A 22514-nucleotide genomic window follows, 5' to 3' on the forward strand; every position below is an offset into this window, starting at 1 on the left:
CACATATCTGGCATGTGAGGGCTGTGGCACCCATCTTAAAAATGAAGGAAAGAGCAGCTTAGCATTACCACGATGCAGGGAGTAAACAGCATACGACTGACAGGAACAACTCCTATGGAAAATTAGCCGTGTTTTCAACATTATAATTTCTTGCAGTTCTACACTTTTTGTCCAAGGGGTGGAGAGGAAATTGTACAGTTTTAAAGCATACGTCCTGCCAATGTCCTGCCATTCACAGATCACTGCACCTGTACATAGCCCATCTGTAAACAGCCCATCTATCTACCTACCTCATCCCCATACAGTATTTATTTATCTTGCTCCTTTGCACAGTTGCAAATGAGAACTTGTTCTCAACTAGCCTACCTGGTTAAATAAAGGTAAAATGAAAAACATGTTGCCATGAGTTATGCAATATTCATATGATATCTGAGTGAGCGTGACAAACAAAATCAATTGGGGCCCACTGGAGGTCAGGGCCCCAGGGCACATGCCTTGCGTACTCGGTCAGTAATTCTGCCACTACAAGGTTTAGATTGCTAGGTGAGTCTAGCCAGCTATCTATAAAATGTTCGCTGACATGGCCTAATTAAGTGACTGTCAGTGACTGACGCAAGAGAATAACTGCTGCTTTTTCATTTTATTTTTGTTTGGGGGTCCCCTAGCGGATGGTTGTTGCTTATGTCTAGAAACGGCACGGCTCAAGTCATTGCTGCCAGTACGACTGTTCCTGTCAGTCGTGTGCTGTTTACTCCTGCATCAACGTTCAAGCTGCTCGTTCAAGGATTTGTTTATTTATTTTAGTCAGTCAACCTGTATTATGCTGGCCCAAAACAATGTAGGGAATGTTCTGATCAGTGGTATAGTGGTTGCTAAACACACATAAACACCCTAGCGACATCTTATCAGAACAATCTGACATTTAGAAAAATCCAGAATAATTATTGTGGGAGTTTGTATATTAATTAAAAGCTCCATCACCTTTTTTGGAAGATATGCGATTGGCACGATATCTAAATCTTTTTATACAATATGTGCCACATTTGGTACTTTCATCTCAAACTGAACAAGTATTATGCTTAGTCACCCCAAGATATGGTCTGGTTCATATGTCCTCACTGCTTGAACATTTAATTAATCTAATCCCCAAGTAACTCAACAATGGCCATGATCCTAAATCAACGCTATGCTACTATTCACTTCCACCAGAGCACATGCCACTCAGTTACTTTCAGACCAGCCCTACATCTAAACAGCTTGTCTGTCTTTATCATTGACCTTCAAATCAAATGTTCACCTTACAGTGAAATGCTTGCTTACGAGCCCTTAACCAACAATGCTTTAAGAAGTTAAGAAAAACAAGTGTTAAGTAAAAAATTGATAGGTAAAAAATAGAAAATAAAAGTAACAAATAATTAAACAGCAGCAGTAAAATAACAATAGCGAGGCTATATACAGGGGTACCGGTACAGAGTCAATGTGTGGGGGCACTGGTTAGTCGAGGTAATATGTACATGTAGGTAGAGTTAAAGTGACTATGCATAGATAATAAACGGGGAATAGCAGCATCGTAAAAGAGGGGTCTGGGTAGCCCTTTGATTAGCTGTTCAGGAGTCTTATGGCTTGGGGGTAGAAGATGTTAAGAAGCCTCTTGGACCTAGACTTGGCGCTCCGGTACTGCTTGCCGTGCGGTAGCAGAGAGAACAGTCCATGACTAGGGTGGCTGGAGTCTTTGACAATTCTAGGGCCTTCCTTTGACACCACCCGGTATAGTTGTCCTGGATGGCAGGAAGCTTGGCCCCAGTGATGTACTGCGCTTTACGCACTACCATTCATAGTGCCATGCGGGTTGCCATGCCAGGCAGTGGTGCAACCTGTCAGGATGCTCTCGATGGTGCAGCTGTAGAACTTCATAACAATTTCATGAAAGACGTTTGATGAAGGTAGGCTTTATTAAGTCTTTATTTCACCTCATGGATATGCCTCCTTTAATTTATAATACCTTCAGCACACATTGAAGGCTTTACCTTTTTAAAGTAGCCTAACAAAACATAATATTACAGCAATAAGTTAGTTACTAATGGATAATTGAATTGCTAATCTATTAACAAGTACTCTTGCCTTAGATACTAGAATTACTTTTTCAAAGTAGCACATGCAACATACATATGGACTGAAGTGGGAAAATAGCTCTGTCCATCAGAACTTTATTCTACAGTAGTACGCAATGATCTACGTCATCTGCCGAGCTATCCACAGCCAATTAGAATCATATTTTACAAACAGGCTCTCTCCCACTCCTCGGAATCGTTCGCTCCGAAGCTGCCGACAGTCAATAACATTGAAAGCTGATTGAATAATATTAACCGGCTTATGTTCAGTAAGAACGTATCAATGGGAGCCTATAACGAACGGTAGGTATACTCGCGTATCATAAAATAGATAAGTAAAGACCGCATAATGAAATTGTAATAGTGAACTGTGGATTGTCAATGTTTTTTAAAACTTTAATATCAGTATTTACAAAGGCTAACGACGGTGTAGTAAGCACTGGATTTTAGTTTCCCCACTGGAGATAAAAGGATACTAGAAGACTCTTCTGCATAATTGTGTCCTGTCTTCTGCGAGGTATCCCGACAACCAGCGATACTTCGTTGATCAATCACCATGGAAGGCGAAGGAAAGGTAATGACGGAGAGAGACCCAGAAACTGGTCAAATTAGCCGAGTAGCCAAAGTATGCTGATGGGCAAAAATAGTCTTGTTAGCATGTACAGTTTGGTTTGTCTACATGACTTATGGATAGTCTACTAATGTTAACTTTTTTTGCAGAGTATATGGAATAGCCTGGGCAGCACTTGGGCGCATGCCATGAAACGACCCGACACAAAGGATGTTTGTAATGTAAACATTTGACAATAACTAATGTGGTTGGGTTAGGGTTCAACGGGATGGTTAAATTTGTTTGTGGGACCAAAGTCTCCAAACTTGCATATCAGTCTAAACGGGATCCTTAAAGCAGAGTCTATGATGGATTTTTTATTTTGTGAATTACATAAAACGAAATGCTTACTATTCTTTACTTTATTTGAGCTTGACCAAGTGTCAAAACATCTACAGTTGAAGTCGGAAGTTTACAAACACTTAGTTTAGAGTCATTAAAACTCGTTTTTCAACCACTCCACAAATTTCTTGTTAACAAACTATAGTTTTGGCAAGTCGGTTAGGACATCTACTTTGTGCATGACACAAGTCATTTTTCCAACAATTGTTTACAGACAGATTATTTCACTTATAATTCACTGTATCACAATTCCAGTGGGTCAGAAGTTTACATACACTAAGTTGACTGCCTTTAAACAGCTTGGAAAATTCTAGAAAATGACATGGCTTTAGAAGCTTCTGATAAGCTAATTGACATAATTTGATATACTTGTGGATGTAATTCAAGGCCTACCTTCAAACTCTGTCTCTTTGCTTGACATCATTGGAAAATCAAAAGAAATCAGCCAAGACAAGAAAACAAATTGTAGACTTCCACTAGTCTAGTTCATCCTTGGGAGCAATTTCCAAACGCCTGAAGGTACCACGTTCATCTGTACAAACAATCGTACGCAAGTATAAACACCATGGGACCACGCAGCCGTCATACCGCTCTGGAGGAGACGCGTTCTGTCTCCTAGAGATGAATGTACTTTGGTGTGAAAGTGCAAATCAATCCCAGAACAACAGCAAAGGACCTTGTGAAGATGCTGGAGGAAACCGGTAAAGTGTCTATAGCCACAGTAAAACGAGTCCTTTATCGACATAATCTGAAAGGCCGCTCAGCAAGGAAGACGCCACTGCTCCAAAAAAGCCATAAAAAAAGCCAGACTACGGTTTGTAACTGCACATGGGGACAAAGATCACACTTTTTGGAGAAATGTCCTCTGGTCTGATGAAACAAATATAGAACTGTTTGGCCATAATTACAATCGTTATGTTTGGAGGAAAAAGGGGGAGGCTTGCAAGCCGAAGAACATCTTCCCAACCGTGAAGCATGGGTGTGGCAGCATCATGTTGTGGGGGTGCAATCCTATAGAACACTTGTGGGCAGAACTGAAAAAGCGTGTGCAGAAAGGAGGCCTACAAACCTGACTCCGTTACACCAGCTCTGACAGGAGGAATGGGCCAAAATTCACCCAACTTATTGTGGGAAGCTTGTGGAAGGCTACCGAAACGTTTGACCCAAATTAATTATTCTGACATTTCACATTCTTAAAATAAAGTGGTGATACTAAATGTCAGGGATTGTGAAAAACTGAGTTTAAATGTATTTGGCTAAGGTGAATGTAAACCTCCGACTTTATGTGTGCGTGTTGCCGTCCTATGTCAAAGGTGCTTGCATCTCTTCTGACTGACAACATTTGAAACAAATCATGTTATTTTATTACTTATTGCTCACCCTGAGAAATTATAGGCATAATCCTAGTTAGATAAACGCCTTATATGTTATAATCACCAGATGAATGAATGTCTCTGGGGAACCCTGTCCCATATGGCAGCAAACACATTGTAATATTCCTACACATATTAAGCCACTTCATCATCCTTATTCGGTACATTCGGAAAGTATTCAGACCCTTTGACTTTCTCCACATTTTGTTACGTTACAGCCTTATTCTAAAATTGATTAAAAATGAATAAAAACTAAATCTACAAACAATACCACATAATGAGAAAGAAATAAAGTTTTTTTTAGACATTTTGCAAATAATTTAATTTCAGACTCTTGACTCAGTACTTTGATTCAGCACCTTTGGCAAAGATTACAGCCTCGAGTCTTAGGTATGACGCTACAAGTTTGGGACACCTGTTTTTGGGAAGTTTCTCCCGTTTCTTCTCTGCAGAGCCTCTCAAGCTCTGTCAGGTTGGATGGGGAGTGTCGCTGCACAGCTATTTTCCTTTACCTTTCCGGCAAAGCTCCCCCCCCCCATCAAATTTTATTTGTCACACATATATGGTTAGCAGATGTTAATGCGAATGTAGCTAAATGCTTGTGCTTCTAGTTCCGACAATGCAGTAATAACCAACGAGTAATCTAACCTAACAATTCCACAACAACTACCTTATACACACAAGTGTAAAGGGTTAAAGAATATGTACATTAATATATATGAATGAGTGATGGTACAGAACGGCATAGGCAAGATGCAGTAGATGGTATCGAGTACAGTATATAGATATGAGATGAGCATTGTAGGGTATGTAAACATTATATTAAGTGGCATTGTTTAAAGTGGCTAGTGATAGATTTTTTTACATCAATTTTCCATTATTAAAGTGGCTAGAGATTTGAGTCAGTATGTTGGCAGCAGCCACTCAATGTTAGTGGTGGCTGTTTAACAGTCTGATGGCCTTGAGATAGAAGCTGTTTTTCAGTCTCTCGGCCCCTGCTTTGATGCACCTGTACTGACCTCTCCTTCTGGATGATAGCGGGATGAACAGGCAGTGGCTAGGGTGGTTGTTGTCCTTGATGATCTTTATGGCATTCCTGTGACATCGGGTGGTGTAAGTGTCCTGGAGGGCGGGTAGTTTGCCTCCGGTGATGCGTTGTGCAGACCTCACTACCCTCTGGAGAGCCTTGCGGTTGTGGGCGGCGCAGTTGCCGTACCAGGTGGTGATACAGCCTGACAGGATGCTCTCGATTGTGCATCTGTAAAAGTTTGTGCTTTTGGGGACACACAAAAGTTCTTCAGCCTCCTGAGGTTGAAGAGGCGCAGCTGTGCCTTCTTCACCACGCTGTCTGTGTGGGTGGACCAATTCAGTTTGTCCGTGATGTGTACGCCGAGGAACTTAAATTTCTACCCTCTCCACTACAGTCCCGCCGATGTGGATAGGGGGCTGCTCCCTCTGCTGTTTCCTGAAGTCCACGATCATCTCCTTTGTTTTGTTGATGTTGAGTGTGAGGTTATTTTCCTGACACCACACTCCGAAGGCCCTCACCTCTTCCCTGTAGGCCGTCTTGTCGTTGTTGGTAATCAAGCCTGCCACTGTAGTGTCGTCCGCAAACTTGACGATTGAGTTGGAGGCGTGCGTAGCCACACAGTCGTGGGTGAACAGGGAGTACAGGAGAGGGCTCAGAACGCATCCTTGTGGGGCCCCAGTGTTGAAGATCAGCGGGGTGGAGATGTTGTTACCTACCCTCACCACCTAGGGGCAGCCCTTCAGGAAGTCCAGTACCCAGTTGCACAGGGCGGGGTCGAGACCCAGGGGGTGCTGGGCCATGTTGACTACAATGTTTCCCACAGTTGTGTCATGTTGGCTGGATGTCCTTTGGGTGGTGGACCATTCTTGATACACACAGGAAACTGTTGAGCGTGAAAAACCTGGATTCACTTGGTCAGTCTATGTCATGGAGAAAGCAGTTGTTGCTAATGCTTTGTACACTTAGTGTATATTGCTGTTGAACTGGATTCTGTGGGACCAAAGTCTCAACTGGATCCTGATACCTAAAGCAGAGTCTGATGGTTTGTATATTTTGTGAATTACATAAGGCGAAATGCTTAGACAGAGATTCATGTCGATGTGAGTTTGAGGGAAACTTCTATAGACGTTAGTGTGACTGCAACTATTTCACATCTTGGAGGGGGTGTCACTCACTAAGAAGAGCCTACGCACTGAGGTGTGTTTCTTACGTAAGTTTAAGTGTTCGCGTGTGGCTTGGCACAGTGTGGCCTGTGTAAGCAAGCTGTCCTGTTTGCTTGCCTTGGTTCTGATGTTCCTCATTCCTTAAGTGGATTATACTGAATGGACCACCAGTCTCAGCCAGTGCTTACCATAGTGTCACAATGGTGGTGCACCTGCGAAGCTCAAGAATATGACAGGTGTCCAGATCAATTAATACTTTTAATAAAGTGGATACTCTTTGTCAACAGTTTAGTCTTCAGATGTATTGTTCCAACATTAGACATTGCTAGAACATTTGTCATCAACTGTTCCTAAGGGGATTACACTGAACGGACCACCTGTGTCAGCCAAGTGTTACCGTAGAGTCACTATCACTTGTAAGTATGTTAACACAGAGTCCAAGTCAGGTCTCAATTTCTTGTGCACATTTATTAAGTCTTAGTCCCAATTCACCTGTCATCTCATCTAAATATACCCTCTCTCAAAGATAGTAAAAAAAAATTAAAATACTTGTAGGCTAATGCTTTAATGCATGTGTTCTGAAGGCAGATAGAGCACTTTAGCTATTCTTTGTTAAACTGGAGAGATGTTTGTTTTTCCTCTGTGCCCACAGGGGTTGACGCTCCAGCTGATGATGGCAGTGGGAACAGCTGTGATTGGCTCGCTGCAGTTTGGCTACAACACAGGGGTCATCAATGCTCCCCAAAAGGTGAGTGAGAGAGTTTCAAATGGCACCCTAATCCCTATATGGTGCACTATTTTTGGACAGAGCCATAGAGGCCCTGTATAGAGAATCAAGTTACATTTTTTATGCATATTCTATGTTTGTGACCCTTGGAAGCCTGTCCAAATCCATTGAATGCGAAAACAGTATTGTTCCTATTCTTTCTTGACACCTCTGACGAGCTCAGCAGGTTAAGATGTTCCTCAGAGATGCATGGCGCTCATAGATCTCCTACCCAAAGGTGCCGTAATGCATGTTCCGACAGATTGCATCATCTCTCCAGCAGGAGCCCTGCCAGGTCAATCGAAGGTGATACATCACATACATGTAGGATCTTTGACTGACGTGGTGAGACTCGCTGGTGAGATGCAGTCCCTCTACTGAATTTAACACTTGGCTTAAGTGACAGTCTGGCAGATATACTGGAGAGACTCTGGTACTGTATGTACTTCACGCCAGCAGCTTCTTAAAGTTCCTCGAGGTTTCGCTGATGCCTGCTCTGTAAATAAGAATTTTCCTGAAATCCCAGTTGGAGGAGTCACAGATTTCCAGCTTATTCCAGGAAGCCTTCAACTGGGAAGTTTGGGAAAGGTTTACCATTGTGATCAATTCACTTGTGGTGTGTCCATTACACCTGGCAGAGATAACAAGGATTATTGTCAAATTCACAGGATTTAAGGGGAGGCTAGAGGAGTGTAACTGAGTTGTCCAATGAAACAAATGTCTTTTGCATCCCTCTGATTTTTTAAGTTGACATTGCACCAATATAGAATTTTAAAAGCCTGTTATATTAAATGAAGTGCCCTTCTATAAATCTCATTCAGCATTTTAACATGTCCTTCTGTGTGACTTCTAGGAACATCTTAACCCACTTAACAAAAAATATTACCATATCATTGGATTTAAGTTCAAATTTGGGTGGAAAAAAAGATTAAATTAACTATTTTGGTTGAAACATGCTCCAATGTTTTGTCACAATCATTTGTACAAATCACGATATCGCAGATGTTCGTATTGTTCCAATTTCGGAAGGGGAGGGGACATTTGACACATACTTGCAAAGAGAGGGGGGTGGAGTGTCCACCCTACTTCTGCTCCTCGTTCTAGTATCTTTTATAACACATCTGCCCCTAGAATTTAAACAAGCATCTGACTCAATTATGCAAGATTTTAGTTCTGGGTAATACCTATAAATTTCACTGTATGGTTGGTAATTTACTATAAAGTGAAATGTGACTGTGTGTATGTATGATCATTATATTATTTAACGTCTCCATCTACCTTCAATGATGACTATAGTTTATGTATATTCTTCATGTGTTATGTTGTATTGTACCGTAGATCATCGAAGGCTTCCTGAATGACACGTGGAACAGCAGGTACTCTGAGCCCATCCCTACTACTTCCCTGACCACCCTGTGGTCCATATCCGTGGCCATCTTCTCTGTCGGGGGCATTTTCGGCTCCTTCTCCGTGGGCCTCTTTGTCAACCGCCTGGGCAGGTAAAACTGCAGTGTTAATGTATTTTAGGCTGGTATTCATATTAAAAGGCGACGAATTACTGTCAAGGGTGTGTACGGGAGGCAAAGTCAGGTGCAGGACAGCAGAGTGTAGTGAACAGGTGCACTTTAATTCCGTTCCACAAAATACAGCACATAAAAACAATAACGTGCCAAAAACACGGAACATGGCAAAAGTAAAGCGCCCGACAATAATCCACATCACAAACAAACAATTACACACAAAGACATGAGGACTAAATACATGCAGTAATTATGTTCTTTTGGCGAAGCGCGGCTCGCTGGAGGTGAACATGGGCGCAGCTCGCTGGAGGTGAACATTGGCGGCCTCCCATGTCTACTCCGTGTGCCTGACAGTCGTCCACCGCAGGAGCCTCGGTCTGACCCTGATGCCATGGCGCCAGAACCGGCTGGTACCACAATACACACTGAAAGGGGGAGAGGTTAGTGGAGGAGTGGCGACTCGAGTTCTGTGCCATCTCGGCCCAGGGCACGAACGCCGCCCACTCCCCGGGCCGGTCCTGGCAATAGGGCCGCAGAAACCTGCCCACATCCTGGTTGACTCTCTCTACCTGCCCATTACTCTCGGGGTGAAAACCTGATGATCGAGACCCCCAGACGTTCCATGAACGCCTTCCAAACTCTCGATGTGAAATGGGGACCCCGATCAGACCCCGTAGTGCCGGAAGACGTGAGTAAACAGGGCTTCCTCAATCTGTAGGTTCGTACGTAGGAAGGCCGGGCAGAGGGAGGAGACGACGGGACTTAGAGAAACGATCCACAACAACCAAGATAGTAGTGTTTCCCTGTGAAAGAGGTAGATCGGTTAAAAAATTCACAGATAGGTGTGACCAAGGTTGTTGTGGAACGGGTAAGGGGTGTAGCTTACCTCTGGGCAGGTGTCTCGGAGCCTTACACTGGGCACTCACCGAGCAGGAGGAGACATAAACCCTCACGTCCTTAGCACCGTCCGACCGATCCCCGGATGACCAGAGGAGGGAGACGTGTGTGCCCAAGAGATCAATTGGTCACGGACAGCAGACGGAATGTACACACGCCCTAGGGACACTGGAGGCGAGCGGGCTCTGTACGCAACACCTGCTCAATGTCCGCATCCAGATCCCACACGACAGGTGCTACCAGGCAGGAGGCCGGGAGTATGGGAGTCTGATCCATGGGCCGCTCCTCTGTGTCATACAGTCTGGACAGTGCGTATGCCGCTTTATTCTGGAAACCTGGCCTGTAGGATAAGGTAAACAAAAAACAAGTAAAAAACATGGCCCACCTTGCCTGACGAGGATTCAGTATCCTCGCTTCCCGGATGTACTCCGGATGTACTCCAGGTTGCGATGGTCAGTCCAGATGAGAAAAGTGTGTTTAGCCCCCTCAAGCCATTGTCTCCACGCCTTCAACGCTTAAAAACAGCCAAAAGCTTCCGGTCCCCCACATCATAGTTGCGCTCCGCTGGGCTGAGCTTCTTTGAGAAGAAAGCACAGAGGCGGAGTTGTGATGGCGTAGCCGAGCGCTGTGAGAGTAACGGCTCCTATCCCAGCCTCGGACGCGTCCACCTCCACTATGAATGCCAAAGAGGGATCGGATGGGCCAGCACGGGAGCCAAAGTAAACAGAGCTCTTAGCTGCCCAAAAGCCCTGTCCACCGCAACCGTACAGGACCCCCCCTTCAGCAGTGAGGTAATGCGGTCACTCCATCTCCACCCCTAATTTGGAAATGCGGTATCCTAGGAAGGAGACAGACTGCTGAAAGAACAGACATTTCTCGGCCTTGACGTACAGGTCATGCTCCAACAGTCGTCCTTGCATACCAAGGACAAATGCTCGGGGCGTGTAGCGGAGTATATCAGAATGTCATCGATATACACCACAACACCCTGCCCGTGCAGGTCCCTTGTCTACAAAGTATTGGAAAACTGATGGAGCATTCATCAACCTGTATGGCATGACTAAGTACTCATAATGGCCTGATGTGGTACTAAACGCTGTCTTCCACTCGTCCCCCTCCCGGATATGCACCTGGTTATATGCACTCCTGAGATCCAGTTTCGTGAGGAAGAGCGCCCTATGCATTGATTCGCTGTAGCGATAAGTGGTAGCGGGTAACTGTACCTCACTGTGATTTGATTTAGACCTCTAATGAGGTCTAAATGGAACGAGACAAAACCAATGGAACATGAGAAATGGATCGGCGATGGCTAGAATGCCGGTGACGTCGAACGCCAAACGCCGCCCGAACAAGGAGAGGAGCCGACTTCGGTGGACGTCGTGACAATTGCACAATAACGGTGACAAACGGTGCCCACAAACTTTTAGGGCCATAAAGCTGTCCCAACACCTTACCACTGCTACACCTGGCTATCGGCGGAGCCTTGTCTGGCAGCGAAACAGTTCATTCAGCCTCATTTACTGCCTTTTAAAAAAACATAGCTGACATGTCTGCCGTGCTTAAACAAATGTGGTTTCTAGTGACAATTGAGATTGAGTGCAAACTATGGCATAAGGTGATGACGAGCGGATAAGAGGCAATCCGTATTTTCGATTAAGATATTAATGAGAGAGCTAGGACGGACGTAGTCAATATAACTATTTGTTCAGCATTTTGAAATGTACAGCGACAGAATCCAGAACATGGGCCATTCTAACAGTGTTGTCCCTGTACAAGTCAGAACCGTAGGATAAATAAAGGAGGCATTTAAGCAGCTTTTTGAAAGCTCTTACAATATTCAATGATGACATTTCTCTAAAACAGGCTATAGGCTACATGTGCACCATCAAGTCAGAACAGTAGGCTGTTATGAGGGAGGAAATAGATCAAATTATTAGGATGAGGCACATGGACTAACAGCTTACTACACAACATACACTTAGTATTACTTTATTGGCTACAGTACATATGTCCCTGGCATATTACATCATTCATGCAGCAGTATACAATACATTTTTGGACTCACTTTGCTGTGCTGTGCTCACTTGAACAGGAAGGTGGCGCGGCAGTCCTTGTGGGCTCTAGAAAGAGGTCCAAAATTCAGAGTTGGTTAACAGTCATTTTAGGTATTTTCCCAGTCTGAGCTGGTTCCCAGTTGTCTTGAACTGAAGTCTGAGATTTCCCGGTTCTGAGCTTCCAGTAAATTTGAATGCGACAGAACTGATGCTGGATTGACAGCATGGCAAATGTTTTCAAACTTTTCTGGCCCATGGCGTTACTCCTTTACTCGTGATATCCAATTGGTAGTTACAATCTTCTCTCCGCTGCAACTCCCCTACCGACTTGGCGAAGGTCAAGAGCCAAGCCGCACTGCTTCTTGACACACTGCTCGCTTAACCCGGAAGCCAGCCACACCAATGTGTCGGAGGAAACAATCGACCTGACAACCGAGGTCAGCTTGCAGTAGCTCGGCTCGCCACAAGGAGTCGCTAGAGCGTGATGACACAAAGACATCCCGGCCTGCAAAACCCTCCCCTAAACCGGATGACACTGGACCAATGGTCACTGCCGGCTGTGGCACAGCCTGGGATCGAACCCCGGGCTGCAGTGGCGCCTTAGCACTTATTCTTGAATTTGCAATTTCCGACTTGTGTAATGTTTATGTCCAATGGCCAATGAGCACCTATACGCTTTATCTATAATTTCTCTTCAGTAGATTGTCGACTTGATTCATGATGATGAATGCTAGCTAAGATTTTTAAAGTATGATGTTGACATGATCAGTCCAATCAAGGCTTTTGTAGATATAACATGATTTGATGTCATTGTAACTGTGGCCAATGATCTTGAGCCTTCTTGGATTGGCACTTCTAATGTAAGTCTATGGCAGCACCCAGGGGGCTTGTATTTTCTAGCTCTACCCAAAGATTTTGCGGTGACGTAGTGTCCCCATGAGTGACAGAACATTGAGCCAATCACGGCGCTACTAGAGAACTGACTGTCTCACCACCACAAAAAGCACTGAGCGAGGCTGAATCACCTGCAAAAAAGAGACCATGTTTGTATGCGTCTTTATTAACTCAATTATATATTTTTTTACATTTTTTGCAAACTGATATGTGACACCTATTAATGGCAAAATAATATATATATATATTAGCTAAACAGGTGGAGTTCCCACCTGCCATGAATGACGCGTCGCCGCTGGTGGTAATCATGGGTCATTTTGGTTTGTTGTGCTGTCCCATGCACCTCAACAACAGTATAGCGTTGTTGTGCCTTTAGGAAGTGAAGACGACCTCTGTGAATGATTTGCAGGAGAAACTCGATGCTTATTGCCAACGTGCTGGCGTTCATCTCCGCCGGGTTCATGGGCTTCTCCAAGCTGGCGGCGTCATGGGAGATGCTGATTATCGGGCGCTTCATTGTGGGGCTCTACTCCGGCCTGTCGACTGGCTTCGTGCCCATGTACGTGGGGGAGATTGCTCCCACCTCGCTCCGCGGGGCGCTGGGCACTCTGCACCAGTTGGGCATCGTCCTTGGCATCCTCATGGCACAGGTAGGCACTGTCCGTCGGGTTACTTTTTTTTTAAAGCTAGTGATACAGCACAATCATCGGGACAAATGTCCACCAACATACGGTACTCAGGTAACCTCACAACCTTACCACAGTGTATTTCCATGGTAGTTTATCTTTCATTGACAGCATAATTTGTGTAGTTAAATATTGTTTCTTACAGGTGTTTGGGATCGAGTCGATCATGGGGAACTCCACTCTGTGGCCCTTCCTGCTGGGCTTCACATTCATCCCAGCCATGCTGCAGTGTATCCTGTTACCCTTCTGCCCCGAGAGCCCCCGCTTCCTCCTAATCAACCGCAACGAGGAGCTCAAGGCCAGAGAAGGTAAGCCTCTGACCAGCTACTGCTACACCCTACACCCCTGAAACTCAACTCTGGACCTCAAAGCCAGTTCCACTGCATTTTTTCTTTGTTCCCCTTTTATTCAGGGACTGATTTAGACCTGGGACACCAGGTGTGTGTAATTAATTATCAGGTAAAACAGAAAACCAGCAGGCTCCAGACCTCGTAGGGTAACAGTTGAGTACCCCTGTCATACACCCCTATTCCCACGAAAAGCAGGAGAGCTCTTGGGTGCGCTGGCTTTTGTTGCAGCCCTGCTCTAACACACCATTGAACTTATCAAGGTCCTGACTAGAAGCTTATTAATAGAATCTGGTGTGTTAGATTAAGACTGTTACATAGGGCTTCACCTCGAGTAGCTCTCCAGCTCCAGTCCCTCCTGAGTTGTCTATTTCCCTGCAGTGCTGGAGAAGCTGCGAGGCACTGAGGAGGTGGGCGCCGACATGCAGGAGATGAAGGAGGAGGCCAGGCAGATGATGAAGGAGAAGAAGGTGACCATCCTGGAGCTGTTCCGCTCGCCGCTCTATCGCCAGCCCATCTTCATCGCCGTCATGCTCCAGCTCTCCCAGCAGTTGTCTGGCATCAACGCTGTGAGTGTGGGACACTCTGGGAGACACACACTGACTTGCAAATACACACATGCTAACTCGGGCACAAACACACACACACACACAGACTTCAAACTATATCGTCCAGTCAATTATTACATTTTTGTGCAGGTTTTCTACTACTCCACCAGGATCTTTGAGAAGGCGGGAGTCTCTCAGCCAGTCTATGCTACGATTGGTGCCGGAGTGGTCAATACAGCCTTCACTGTTGTGTCTGTAAGTCTGAAACGCTGTACAACATCCATAAACAGGAGCCCAGTCCCAGTGATCATATGAGCATCTCAACAATGAGTATTACGATTTTTGGGTTGGAATGGAATTGATCAAATATGTTTGTTTCCATTATGATATATTAGGAGATACATGTATTGTCCATATGACTGTAACAGGAATGAATCCACTTCCCAGACACCACCATTCTTCTCCTCTTCCTCTCTCTCTTTATTTAGCTATTTGTCGTGGAGCGTGCTGGGCGAAGATCCCTTCACCTCACTGGGTTGCTGGGGATGGCATTCTCAGCTGTCCTGATGACAATCGCTATGGCACTACTGGTATGTATAATGGCGCAATAAACATTTTTAAAAATCACTGGATTTGCGTATATCATGTTTTATGTAGACGACTACCTCAGCCAGCCTCCTCCACTGATATTCCCCTGTGTTTTTCCTCAGGACCAGCTGCCATGGATGTCCTACGTCAGCATCGTAGCCATCTTTAGCTTTGTGGCCTTCTTTGAGATCGGCCCGGGCCCCATCCCCTGGTTCATCGTGGCTGAGCTCTTCAGCCAAGGTCCTCGGCCCTCTGCCTTTGCCGTTGCTGGATTCTCCAACTGGTCGGCTAACTTCATAGTGGGCATGACCTTCCAATACGTTGAGGTAAGGAGACAGAAAAAAAACTCACAGATTTTTGGGTTATTGCCTTGATGGCTCTATTACATATGTACCGGTATATCAATTATTACAAACCGTGTATTTTGTGTCCTGGGTGCTGATTGGATGAAACAGCATATCAGCCGTGTCTATATCCAACAATATAGCACAGTTATGAGACAAAAATAGTTGTTTCCTATTCTATTTATGTTGGTAACCAGTTTATAATAGCAATAATGCACCTTGGTTTGTGGTATGACATAGCGTCATGCCTAAGAACAGCTCTTAGTCGTGGTATATTAGCCATATACCACACCCCCTCGTGCCTTATTGCTTAAATATACCACACCCCCTCTGGCCTTTTTACTTAAATATACACAGTATACAAAAGATTAAGAACACCTGCTTTTCCATGACATAGACTGACCAGGCAAATCCAGGTAAAAGCTATGATCCTTTATTGATGTTACTTGTTAAATCCCCTTCAATTAGTGTAGATGAAGGGGAGGAGACAGGGTAAATATGGATTTTTAAGCCTTGAGACAATTGTGACATTGATTGCATATGTGTGCCATTCAGAGGGTGAATGGGCAAGACAAAAAATGTAAGTGCCTTTGAACGGGATATGGTAGGAGGTAGTAGGTGCCACATCTGTGTGTGTCAAAAATGGTCCACCACCTAAAAGACATTCAGTCAACTTGACACAACTGTGGAAATCATTGGAGTCAACATGAGCCAGCATCCCTGTGGAAGGCTTTCAACACTTTTTAGAGTCCATGTCCCGTCGAATTGAGGCTGTTCTGAGGGCTTAAGGGGGTGGGGGTGCAACTCAATATTAGGAAGGGGTTCCTAATGTTTGGTTTACTCAATGTACATTGATAGTACAGTATATACTTTCAATTTGAAATTGAAGTTGAAGTCCAATTTATGAATGGAAAAATGTGAAAATAATGTTACTTTCTGTCTTCTCTGTAGCAACTGTGTGGCCCCTACGTCTTCATCATCTTCACTGTGCTACTGCTGGGCTTCTTCATCTTCACTTATTTCAAGGTGCCCGAAACCAAGGGACGGTCGTTTGACGAGATCTCAGCCGGCTTCCGCCATGAGGCCGGACAGTCAGGGGAAAAGTACGCTCCTGATGAGATGAACAGCCTTGGGGGAGCTGACTCTCAACTCTAAGATCTCCGACAACACCCCCAACCACCTTCAATACTACTGATAGACTGGGTGGGCAACATACGCCTGGGCATTTCTAGTTTAGGGACGAGTGACACTCCTATAGGCCTTCAGAGTCCCACCTCTCCTGCTCTCTGTGGTAAACTGATGACTGCAGTATGCATGGGGTTCCAGGAGGGTGCGATGAGAGACTGCAAATTCACAATAGAGATGTGTAGAGATCACAACGTTGTATGTTTCATTATGGTGTCTGTGGCAGCATGGGCAGCACCATTGAGGCCAACTCCATTTTAAAGTAGTACATTTTCTTCTTTTGATGTTTAAAAAAAGTGTAATGCTATTGTGATTTACCACCACCTGCAGTGCTGTAGTCTTGAAACAAATCTGGGGTGTCATTAATTTATTATGTCAACTAGATGGCTGTGATATAGCTTAAAAGCCCGTTACAAACTAGGCAAAACAATTTGAAGACAATGCTCTGATCATTGAGAGAATCTCAATTGCATTGTCCTCGCGTCCTCTCATCTCCTTTTCAAAATCCATTGGAAGAGGTCAGAGGCGAGGGACCTCTGGCTTTTTCATCCAATGGGTTTTGAGAAGGAAGCGAGGCGTATGCAATTGAGATTCTCCCATTGGCCTTCCCCACCCAGCTGACTACTTTAAAATGTTGGAAGACCTCAATGGCAATGTCCATGCAAAAAATTGTTATTTCCAAGTAGCGATCTCTATACATCTCTATAGTATTCACAGGAAGTAGAGGCTCTCCTTGTAAACCCTTGTGTAATATTGGCAGATATCCATATCAGAGACGGAAGAGAAAGCGAGACATCTCACAGGCAAATTCTTTCATCTCCGATAGGGTGGCGCAAACGGGGGAGAGGGGAATAAGTAGACCAGTGCCAGCTGTTATAAAAGGGCGTTTATGAGACATCTTCATTATCTTGTTGGTTTAAATCCTCATCAGTCTGAAAGGGAAAATGGCTCTTTATCCTCTTTTGGTCTCTTCCTGCAGCTTAAAAGTGCTGACTTGGTTGCTATTAAGATAACAAAGTGAAACACTGAATTAAACAATGCTTTCCATTCCACTTATCCAATCCTTAATATCACCACAGACTATGCAGTTAGTGAGACACATTCTCAATTCCAACTGTTCATCCACAATTTACTTCAGCAAACTCTGACAATAAAAACAAAGACCCCCGACCAATCTTATTGACAAAAGGTTATAACAAGGCACCATATCCCTGACCAAGCTGAGATATTGTAAAATGTATGTCAATATTTTACTTATTTGTGTCTTGGCTCTTCTGTTACTGAGGAGCAATATGAACAATCTTTGCTAAAGCATTCTATTTATGCCATGAGAAGTTAATTATGAAGCCAACTCTATTCATGGAAGTTTGATTATATATCCCTCAATTATTTTCTTTATTAGGTGAAGTGTTATATTGTATCTTAATATATGACTCTGATAGGACTGAATGCTTGTATGTAATGGAATACCAACGGTAATGTCTATTTAATGAACTAACTTCATTTCAAGTTTTACAATAGTCTTGATCTTTGCACAAAACCTTACTGCGTCTAAGTGGGACTTAGTAGTTTTAGCACACCATTCCCTGAAAATAACCTTACCTTTCCTCAACCACTGTCTATTGGCATAATAATACTGCACATTTGGTTTGAAATGAAATGTCAAACTATACTAGCAACAGTGGTGTAGTGGAGGGTAAACGCAAGTAAACACAGTTTATCCAGCTTTTTGTGCCCAACAGTTTACCATGGTCTTGTCAAATTGTTGAACTAGATCACATTTTATAATTATTTAATCTGTTTTTCTCTCAACACAATTGATTTACACTATATAAAACAATAAAATAGAAACTTTTAAATTATATTGCATAATTAGATAATGTCAACTAACCAGGCATATCAAGTGTATTATTGAACTATGTTTATAATATTTCTGTATCTGCCCTTTGATTTGTTTAACAAATTGTAGCTGTCGTTGATCCTCAATTTTAGTTTTGGAATATGCATTTAAATGTGTTCACCACCCCAATATAAACGCAGCAAAAAAAGAAACGTCCTCTCACTGTCAATTGCATTTATATTCAGCAAACCTAGCATATGTAAATATTTGTATGAACATAAGATTCAACAACTGAGACAAACTGAACAAGTTCCACAGACATGTGACTAACAGAAATGGAATGTGTCCCTGAACAAAGGGGGTGTCAAAAGTACCAGTCAGTATCTGGTGTGGCCACCAGCTGCATTAAGTACTGCAGTGTATCTCCTCCTCATGGACTGCAGCAGATTGGCCAGTTTTTGCTGTGAGATGTTACCCCACTCTTCCACTAAGAAACCTGGAAGTTCCAAGACATTTCTGGGAGGAATGGCCCTAGCCTCACCCTCAGATCCAACAGGTCCCAGATGTGCTCAATGGGATTGAGATCGGTGCTCTTCGCTGGCAGAAAATCATGCACAGAACGAGCAGTATGGCTGGCATTGTCATGCTGGAGGGCCGTGTCAGGATGAGCCTGCAGGAAGGGTACCACATGAGGGAGGAGGTCTTCCCTGTAAGGCTGAGAGAGGCTGGACTCAATACAATGTATCATAATTTCCCTACTTGTTTCAAACTGTGTGTGTCCATGCATGCATGTAATTGTGTCCCTCTTTCTCTTGTGTGTTCGTGTACACACCACAAGTTACTAGGCTATTGACTTTTCTTTAGTATTGAACACTTCCTGTAAATAACATAAAATATAAATAATTGTAGTTGTATAACAAGAACAAAAGAAAATCCCATGTAAGCTCTAACTTGTCAATTATAGAGTGGGGACATATATAATTTTCTAAAACAAATAATTTATTAGCGAGCTGTACAAATTTACTGTATAATAAAGATAAAATCTGTGTGTTGTGCCGAGTGGTTGGGGGTGTAGATTTTTAGCTTTCTTTTATGTAAAAAACAATGTGCCAAGACTGCTATATTCAGTTTTTCCCCTTTTTTATGAGGTATTGTATAGCTGGATATTTGGCTCAATAAAAACCAGCTGCACCCAGGGAACCATGTTCATGGTTGTGTCTTTTCTGTTCAACACATTTAAAACAGAGTTGAAAGTTATCCAAATAATATCATATAAAACTGTATTTTTGCTGTACAATTTTGACATATTTTTATCAAATTGTATTGGTTACACACATGGTTAGCAGATATTAATGAGAGTGTAGAGAAATGCTTGTGCTTCTAGTTTCGACCATGCGGTAATATCTAACAAGTAATCTAACAATTTCACAACAACTACCTTTTACACACAAGTGTAAAGGAATTAATAAGAATATGTACTGTGGCGTACAGCAGGTCAGCCACCAGGGCGAGACTCGTCGAGGCCTGGTGACAGACGGAGTATACATCACGAGGCGATGGCTCCATCTGCTGGACGTGCCAGGTCTCGACGGGCTCTGCGGCCAGGACTATTTGGGGCTGATTGGGAGCTGGTGAGCAATCAACCCTTGATTACTCACCATCTCGACAAGTCCCATAAAGCTGCCAGAAGGGCAGCACACAGGAGGAGACTGGGGGAAGAAAGGACTCCCGTATAGTTGGGGATGGTTACAGAGGTAATAGGAGTGAGTTCACAGGAAACAGCAAGACCCAGAGCCCAGAAGACGGTATCCCGGAGAGGGTTTCATGAACTATTATTTTTAATAAACACCTTTGAAACTGAGCTAATCCTACTCTGTCCGTGTCTGATCTGTGTAAACGTTTTGACCCAACCCCCTGGTCTGCCACAGTACATATAAATATATGGATGAGCGATGGCCGAACAGCATAGGCAAGATGCAGTATATGGTATAGAGTACAGTATATACATATGAGGAGTAATATAGGGTATGTAAACATTATATAAAGTGGCATTATTTAAAGTGAATAGTGATATGTTTACTACATCAAATTTGTAATAATTAAAGTGGCTAGAGATTTGAGTCAGTATGTTGGCAGCAGCCACTCAATGTTAGTGATGGCTGTTTACAGTTTTTTCCAACTGCTTACACACAAAATCTTTTCATGTCACACAATTTTTGAAACCTCTCACTCAAAGTGCAAAACTACACACCAAATATCCAAAACCATAAGCTATTTCTCAGCCTTTGACTCAGTTGTCAATTGCATAAAACACTTTTTTCAAAACACGACACACAATTCTTTACCTAAAACACAAATATCTAACAGGAAGTGACTTGCTTTCCTTTTCCAAACCCAACCAATCAAAATGCTACAATTATTCACCAGGTCACACACACACTCCTCACATGTGCAAACACTAATAGCTTAACTGATCACTTACCATTCACTGCTTTACTGTAGTATAGGCCTATAAATAGGTCAAAGGTCAGATTACCTGTTTTGAATAATGGACAGAGAGCAAGAGTAGTAGGAGGAAGAGGAAGAAGATGACGAGGGCAACGAAGAGAAGGATAGAGAGCCATCTATGATGAGATTAGGGCAACACTTGTTGATCATGTGATCAACCACGGTTTGACCATGAGAGAGGCTGGACTGAGAGTCCAGCCCAACTTGAGTCGATTTACAGTGGCGTCCATAATTCGAACCTTCAGAAATGAGAACAGGTATGCAACTATCTAATGACTATTTTAGCATTACAGTAATGTACTGTAAAATACATTGTTTTTTTTGTACATTGTTTACAGTTCCTATGCTGAACACATACTGTGGTTGAATTCTGTACAGAGTGGAAAGGCAAAGACATCATGGAGGACGAGGATGCTTGTTTATAGATGTACAAGAAACTGTCATTATAAATATGGTTTTGGCCAACAATGCAATTAGGATTTGGGAGATAAGAGAGCATATCTTGAATAATGACACCATATTTAACAACATCAATGCTGTAAGCCTGTCGACCATACAACGCATCCTCCAACGGCACCGGGTGACGATGAAACAACTTTACAAGGTGCCATTTGAGAGAAATTCTGACAGAGTCAAGAATATGCGACATGAATTTGTAGAGGTATGTATGCAACAGTACTTCAGACATACCATATTTACTCATCTGTATATCCTTTTGTCTGTTACAGAGAGTATTGGAGCTGGATGCCCATGTAAATCGCCATTAATTTATTTATGTGGATGAGGTTGGCTTCAACCTCACCAAAACCAGGCGCCGCGGAAGAAATGTAATAGGACAGAGGGCAATTACCAATGTCCCTGGACAGCGTGGGGGTAATATAAGTATGTGTGCTGCCATCACTCAAAAACGGGGTCCTCCATTACAATGTCACACTGGGTCCGTACAACACCGGCCATATGTTCACTTTTCTGGATGCAATTTACACAATGCTTGTCCCTGATCCAAATCAGGAGCCTGCTAGATTTGTCGTTTTATGGGACAATGTTAGTTTTCACCGGGCTGTAGTTTTGTACCTACCCCCATATTCACCTTTTCTAAATCGCATAGAGGAATTCTTCTCAGCCTGGCGCTGGAAAGTGTATGATCGTCAACCCTATGCCCGCATGCCGCTTCTCCAGGCAATGGAGGACGCATGTGGGGACATAGAGGCTGCCTCTGTCCAAGGTTGGATACGCCATGCTAGGAGATACTTCCCTCGATGTTTGGCAAGAGAAAACGTATATTGTTATGTGGACGAAGTATTGTGGCCAGACCCAAGCCGGAGAAGAGATGAAGCATAGCTTAGCACTGGTAACTGCCCCCCCCCACACCATATGCATTGGTGTTTACAGTGTACTTGTTACCCCTCTCAGCAGATGACTTTCACTGTAGAACATTGTATTGAAATGTAGATATAGGCCTATGAAATACCAAAGAGCTTTAGATTTAGAACAACAGTGTTTACATGGTATATCCAAAAATGCACTATTATGAAAGCAATTTGAGCAGTTTTTTGTGACAAGCTGAATTTCTTCAGCCTCCTGAGGTTGAAGAGGCGCTGTTGCGCCTTCTTCCCCACGCTGTCTGTGTTGGTGGACCATTTCAGTTTGTCCATGATGTGTATGCCGAGGAACGTAAAGTCCACGATCATCTCCTTTGTTTTGTGGA

General features: G+C 43.5%; 1 protein-coding gene across 1 annotated transcript; it reads left to right on the forward strand.

The window, feature by feature from the left end:
- Positions 1-2285: 2285 nt before the first annotated feature.
- Positions 2286-19498, forward strand: LOC135528103 (solute carrier family 2, facilitated glucose transporter member 1-like). The gene is made up of 10 exons (XM_064956912.1): positions 2286-2685; positions 7282-7377; positions 8734-8894; positions 13170-13410; positions 13592-13754; positions 14175-14362; positions 14492-14596; positions 14830-14931; positions 15052-15255; positions 16225-19498. The coding sequence occupies exons 1-10, from the start codon at positions 2668-2670 to the stop codon at positions 16426-16428; spliced, it is 1482 nt and encodes a 493-aa protein (XP_064812984.1). The 5' UTR covers positions 2286-2667; the 3' UTR covers positions 16429-19498.
- The last annotated feature ends 3016 nt before the right edge of the window (positions 19499-22514 follow it).

Source organism: Oncorhynchus masou, chromosome 33 (assembly GCF_036934945.1).
Source record: "Oncorhynchus masou masou isolate Uvic2021 chromosome 33, UVic_Omas_1.1, whole genome shotgun sequence".
NCBI classification, from domain to species: domain Eukaryota; kingdom Metazoa; phylum Chordata; class Actinopteri; order Salmoniformes; family Salmonidae; genus Oncorhynchus; species Oncorhynchus masou.